The sequence below is a fragment of the Colobus angolensis genome, unplaced genomic scaffold (assembly GCF_000951035.1).
Source record: "Colobus angolensis palliatus isolate OR3802 unplaced genomic scaffold, Cang.pa_1.0 Scaffold21, whole genome shotgun sequence".
In the NCBI taxonomy this organism is placed as follows: domain Eukaryota; kingdom Metazoa; phylum Chordata; class Mammalia; order Primates; family Cercopithecidae; genus Colobus; species Colobus angolensis.
In genome coordinates this window covers 4,032,958-4,039,223 of record NW_012115266.1, presented here as the reverse complement: position 1 = coordinate 4,039,223, position 6,266 = coordinate 4,032,958, and the positions used below count along the sequence as shown (strand labels likewise).

The window sequence follows — 6,266 nt, the reverse complement described above, 5'->3', positions numbered from 1 at the left end:
AAAAAAAAAAAAAAGAGAGAGAGGCAGGGCGTGGTGGCTCACGCCTGTAAATCCCAGCACTTTGGGAGGCCGAGGCGGGCGATCACTTGAGGTCATGAGTTCGAGACCAGCCTGGCCAACATAGTGAAACCTCGTCTTTCCTAAAAATGCAAAAATTAGCCAGGCATCGTGGCAGATGCCTGTAATCCCAGCTACTTGGGAGGCTGAAGCACAAGAATTGTTTGAACCTGGAAAGCGGAGGTTGCAGTGAGCTGAGATTGCACCATTGTGTTCCAGCCTGGGTGACAGACTCTGTCTCAAAAAAAAAAAAAAAAAATACAGCTTGAATACAAGGAAGCCTGACTTGTCCCTACCCAACTAGAAGCAATCACTGTCTTCTTTGCCTGCCCCAGGAACAGTTCCCATGTTCTTTTGTCAGACATTGAGGGCTCCCTGATTTGATTTCATACTCCTTGCATTTAACAGTCATTGGGGTTTGCATTGCCTTGGTACAGTGGTTCCTGTTTATTTAAGTCCTCTCAATTTCCATGTTGCTTCTGATCCAGGATTTGCCTCTTTTTCTCTAAAGTAGTGGCTCTGACCTGGGATCTGTTGATCTCTGTGTGTAGGATGAGGAGTCCCTAGATGGCCTCGGAGGTGTCTTTGAGTCTCCTGGAATTGTATGCAGAATCTGTATTCAGGAGATCTTTCTGGAGAGAGTGGATAGCTTCTTGTGGTTGGTGCCGGAAGTTAACATTCTCATATCTTTATAGGGCTATGGAGCATTCCCTCTTATGAAGTAGGAACTATGTATCATTTAACTTAGATATAGCTTAGAATCCCAGCTCCTGACTCAAAGTAGATCCCCCAGATATGTGCAGATGAGTAGATAAATGTTTCCTAGTTTTATGATCGTATTTTCTCCACAGCTCCCTGGAATTCCCATGCCACCACCACCTTTGGGACTCCCCCCTTTGCAGCCTCCTCCACCTCCCCCACCACCTCCACCAGGCCTTGGCCTTGGCTTTCCTATGGCCCACCCACCAAATTTGGGGCCCCCGCCTCCTCTCCGTGTGGGTGAGCCAGTGGCACTGTCAGAGGAGGAGCGGCTGAAGTTGGCTCAGCAGCAGGCGGCATTGCTGATGCAGCAGGAGGAACGTGCCAAGCAGGTAGGGCAGGTGGAAGCCCTGGCCTGGGCCTCATTAGGTCCCTGAAGAGGCAGTGGAGCCTTAAGAGAAAGCTGGGTCCTAGAACTAAGGCTTCTGGGAAGGTCGGGAATAAATATTGGAAGATGGGCCCTTGACTGGAAGAGGATCTCAAGAAGCAAGTCGGGTATTGGTACTTGTATGAGCTTGTTTTCTTTTTTAAGCAGGGAGATCATTCGCTGAAGGAACATGAGCTCTTGGAGCAGCAGAAGCGGGTAATACCCCTCCCCCTAACCTTTGACCTCATGGTCCAATCCATTGGCTGTCATTTATAGTGCTTCGAGTGCACCAATCAAGTTTTCCCTGGAGGCTACTTTGTTCCCAACTAAGTACTAGTATCTTCCAAAGCATTCAATTTTTCTTGAAGTTCAGGAATTGACAAACTATGACCTCTGGCCTGTATGTGTATGGCCTGTGAGCTAAAAACAACTTTTAAATTTTTTAAGGATTATAAGAAAACCCAAACAAAAATATGTACCAGAGTCCATATGGTAACCCACAAAGCCTAAAGTATTTACCTTCTGACCTATTCAGAAAGAGCATGCTGACCTCTGCTCGCCTTACATGACATCATTCTAGATAGGACTCTGGGTAATTGAGTTATTTGTATTGGATTTAGACAAAATAGGACTGTAAGTCTGGGAATGTTATATAAGATGTTTGGCCCCAGAGGTGCGTTGCATTAGTCATTACACAGTGGATATTACTCAGGAGTATTAAAAACTGAGCGTTAAAAGCAACAAGTATGAGCTGGGCGTGGTGGCTCACACCTGTAATCTTGGCACTTTGGGAGGCTGAGATGGGCAGATCGCTTGAGCTCAGGAGTTCGAGACCAGCCTGGCCAACATGATGAAACCCTGTCTCTATCAGAAATACAAAAATTAGCCAGGTGTGGTGGCGCATGCCTGTAGTCCTAGCTACTTGGAAGGCTGAGGTGGGAGGATGGCTTGAGCCGGGAAGGCAGAGGTTGCAGTGAGCTGAGATCATATCACTGTACTCCAGCCTAGGCAACAGAGCCAGACCCTATCTCAAAAAAAACACAAGTCTCGACCTATGGATAAAGTACTGTCTTTGCCCAGATTGTGCTGGATCTTGAGGGGTAGATATAAGAAAAGAGCTCAAAAGTTTCTAATGTATCTTTTGGGGAAGAAAACTCTCTGAAAAGTAGAAGTCACTGTTTGGCTCAATATGAAATTCTCTGCTAGGAACCAGAAGTTTCCTGGGGTTTTCGTTGGTGTTACTTCTAGGGATTTTCCGTTGTGATGAGAGAGCTCCTCTATTTGGATTAGTAGCCTGGAAGTGTGGGGGTGGAGGGGATGTCAGCACCCAAGGGGTTTGTGATTGTTCTCCTTGGGCCCATTACCCGGCTGAAAGAATGCATTTGCCAGGGGCTGTCTGCCAAATGAGTTTTCAGGCAGTGTCTACTCCCACTTCCCTCCCGTAGGCAGCTGTGTTATTGGAGCAGGAACGACAGCAGGAGATTGCCAAGATGGGCACCCCAGTCCCTCGGCCCCCACAAGACATGGGCCAGATTGGTGTGCGCACTCCTCTGGGTCCTCGAGGTGAGACCCTGGGATGGAGGGCAAGAGCAAGAAAGGTGATTTAGACATTTTTAAAAAGACTTTTAAAGTATCTATCACATTTGAAAAGAGCATATATAATAAACATACGGTTTAATGGTTTTTTACACATTGAACACACCCGTACAATCAGCACCTGGACCATGATCAGCACCCCGAAAGCCCCGCCACACGCCCTCCTCCCCGCAGGTTCACCATCGCCCTTTTAGCAAGAGAGGGAATTTTGTATATGAGTGTTTTGTCTCTTCTGACATTGGATTTCTTTTTCCCGTCTCTCAGTAGCCGCTCCAGTGGGCCCAGTGGGCCCCACTCCTACAGTTTTGCCCATGGGAGCCCCTGTTCCCCGGCCTCGTGGTCCCCCACCGCCCCCTGGAGATGAGAACAGAGAGGTGAGACTAACGATTTCCTCCTAGGTATAAGAGAGTGGTAGTTTAGGAGGGGACTATTTTTGGATTTTTAGAGAAGGGTTCTGTGAGAAGATGGGGGGACTTAAATTCCTGGGGGGAGTAGGGAGCCATACTTATTTAAACTAAGGGTACAGCAGAGGGATTGGGGAGACATTACTGAGGCAGAGTCTTGGGGTCCCTCTGAGGAACACTGAACCTCACTGAGCCCAGTTGGTGTTGCCCACTCTCTGCTGCTTACATCACCTGGGCAGCAACCTTTCTAGTCCACGAGGTAGAAGCTGGTGGAAAAAGGGCACTGTGATTCGCCGTCTCTGACTGGTTGTCTCTGGCAGATGGATGACCCCTCTGTGGGCCCCAAGATCCCACAGGCTTTGGAGAAGATCCTGCAGCTGAAGGAGAGCCGCCAGGAAGAGATGAACTCTCAACAGGGTGAGTGCCAGGCGTCCTGAGGCTGTAGCCACAGAACCTGGAGAGGCTGAGCTGAGTCCTCGTCCCTCTGTCCCTTTCCCTTGCCTCTTGGTAAAGGCAGGTTACTGTGAATGAGTGCAGGGCGCAGTGGCACCATGAAGACTCATTACCACCTTCTTCTTTACAGAGGAAGAGGAAATGGAAACAGATGCTCGCTCGTCCCTGGGCCAGTCAGCGTCAGAGACTGAGGAGGACACAGTGTCCGTATCTAAAAAGGAGGTAGGGGTTGGAGCTGAGTCTGGAAGGAAAGGCAGGAGATGGGACTTGGGTACGGAAATAACACAGTTTATAAGTGTTCAGTAAGTAATAGCTTCTGTTTTGTGCCAATTTCTACCCTCAGCATCTTACAGATATTTTTCATTTAATTGCTTTTGAGTTTCAAGTACTAGGCATGCCTACATTTTACAGCTGAAAAAGCTGAGGTTCTGAGACGCACAGTAATTTACCCAAAGGCACACAGCTTGTGAGTGGCAGAACCTTGGAGTCTGCCTCCAAGGCCCCTTCGCAGCCACTTCATGAGATGGCCTCCGAAAATCCTGACCGTTGAACTGTGGGGGAGACTGGGGGAGGAGTTTAGGGGTTGGGGTGCTGGCACAGTGCTTGGATTCCCTGACCCAGCTGGTTTTCCTCCTCTTGACAGAAAAACCGTAAGCGCAGGAACCGAAAGAAGAAGAAAAAGCCCCAGCGGGTGCGAGGGGTGTCCTCTGAGAGCTCTGGGGACCGGGAGAAAGACTCAACCCGATCCCGTGGCTCTGATTCCCCAGCAGCTGATGTTGAGATTGAGTATGTGACTGAAGAACCTGAAATTTACGAGCCCAACTTTATCTTCTTTAAGAGGATCTTTGAGGCTTTTAAGGTACAAGGAGAGCACACTCGGAAGGGGCAGTGCCAAACAGGGAAGGGGCTCAGAGGTGGGTGCGAGGCAGCAGTGAACAGGCATGTTTTTAGTGCTGGCTTTAGGAACTGGGAAGGGGCTCAGAGGGCAGGGGTTTCACCTTGTCTGCCTCCTCAGCTCACTGATGATGTGAAGAAGGAGAAGGAGAAGGAGCCAGAGAAACTTGACAAATTGGAGAACTCTGCAGCCCCCAAGAAGAAGGGATTTGAAGAGGAGCACAAGGACAGTGATGATGACAGCAGTGATGACGAGCAGGTCAGGCCCAACCCTCCTGGTGGGAAGCAGGGACTCTGGGCACAGGTGACTGAGATGCATCCAGAGAGGGACCATGGTGAACACTTGCAGAGCTTTGGTGGCTTAAGTTTGGGGTGGGTTGGGCAGTTGCATTCACATCTGAGTCGTGCTCAAAAGAGATGATTGTTCTGTTCTAGGAAAAGAAGCCAGAAGCCCCCAAGCTGTCCAAGAAGAAGTTGCGCCGAATGAACCGCTTCACTGTGGCTGAACTCAAGCAGGTAAGCCCTGAGAGTATCCTGCAGGCCCTGGATCCCAGCTGGGAGACCACCTGGGGAGCCAGGGAGGTGAAAAGGAGTTCTTTGAAGGAGGTGTGAGTGATTTGGGTTTAGGTCCTTTGAGGAAGAAGAGCTTCAGAACTGAGAAGTCGGAGCTCTCGAGAACATGCATTACTATGTGTTTTCCAGCTGGTGGCTCGGCCCGATGTTGTGGAGATGCACGATGTGACAGCGCAGGACCCTAAGCTCTTGGTTCACCTCAAGGCCACTAGGAACTCCGTGCCTGTGCCACGCCACTGGTGTTTTAAGCGCAAGTACCTGCAGGGCAAACGGGGTATTGAGAAGCCCCCCTTCGAGCTCCCAGACTTCATCAAACGCACAGGCATCCAGGAGATGCGAGAGGCCCTGCAGGAGAAGGTGAGGGCCTGGCAGGGCTGAGACCTGCCCTCGGGTGTCCCCATCCTTCACAGCGGTGTGCTTCAAAACGGGAATATGGGTTGAAACCCACCTACCACCTACTTGTTACTTGTCTAATTATCCTTTTGTTTTCCTCCTCTGCTCTTCTTCCCCTCTGCCTTCACTTTGCCAGCTCACCTGGTGACTCCTTTCTCAGATGCACTTTGTGGCTAGGGATTCATGGTGGTTGTGTAACTTCTTAATTTTAAAACTTTTAGTTAAATGCTCTGAACTCAGGAGATACAAAAGAACACGGGGAAGTCTCTGCCTTCCAGAGAAATGATGAGATTCATCTCTTGATGAGATGGTTTAAAAACTAGTTATTGATATACACAGCTGAGGCTGATATTGTGTAGTCTGTTTTGTTCAGTATGGAGTATGTAATTTTGAAGGGTTTGAGCAGGAAGGATTTTGGTGACTTTCGGGGTGAGATAATTGAGGCTTCCCTTGATCTCTTTTGGAGTTGGGAGCTGGATTCTCTACATGAATTTGGTGAGTACTTGTTAAGGCTTGTCTTCTGCCATTCTCTACAGGAAGAACAGAAGACCATGAAGTCAAAAATGCGAGAGAAAGTTCGGCCTAAGATGGGCAAAATTGACATCGACTACCAGAAACTGCATGATGCCTTCTTCAAGTGGCAGACCAAGCCAAAGCTGACCATCCATGGGGACCTGTACTATGAGGTTTGGGAGGGGGCTGGGAGAGGTCAGGCTGGGCCTTGGGGTTGAGACTGTCTAGGGCTTTTTTTTTTTTTTTTTTTTTTTTTT

At 49.1% G+C, this 6,266-nt stretch overlaps 1 protein-coding gene across 1 annotated transcript in view; it reads left to right on the top strand.

Annotated features, from left to right (window-relative positions):
* Positions 1 to 6,266, top strand: part of SF3B2 (splicing factor 3b, subunit 2, 145kDa) — an 18,754-nt gene that overhangs the window by 3,467 nt on the left and 9,021 nt on the right. Inside the window, exons 6-16 of the mRNA XM_011942452.1 lie at positions 909 to 1,148; positions 1,349 to 1,399; positions 2,629 to 2,746; positions 3,044 to 3,153; positions 3,504 to 3,600; positions 3,767 to 3,858; positions 4,280 to 4,495; positions 4,652 to 4,789; positions 4,966 to 5,046; positions 5,233 to 5,460; positions 6,033 to 6,182. Coding sequence (XP_011797842.1) covers positions 909 to 1,148; positions 1,349 to 1,399; positions 2,629 to 2,746; positions 3,044 to 3,153; positions 3,504 to 3,600; positions 3,767 to 3,858; positions 4,280 to 4,495; positions 4,652 to 4,789; positions 4,966 to 5,046; positions 5,233 to 5,460; positions 6,033 to 6,182 — 1,521 coding nt within the window. The remainder of the gene's footprint in view (positions 1 to 908; positions 1,149 to 1,348; positions 1,400 to 2,628; positions 2,747 to 3,043; positions 3,154 to 3,503; positions 3,601 to 3,766; positions 3,859 to 4,279; positions 4,496 to 4,651; positions 4,790 to 4,965; positions 5,047 to 5,232; positions 5,461 to 6,032; positions 6,183 to 6,266) is intronic.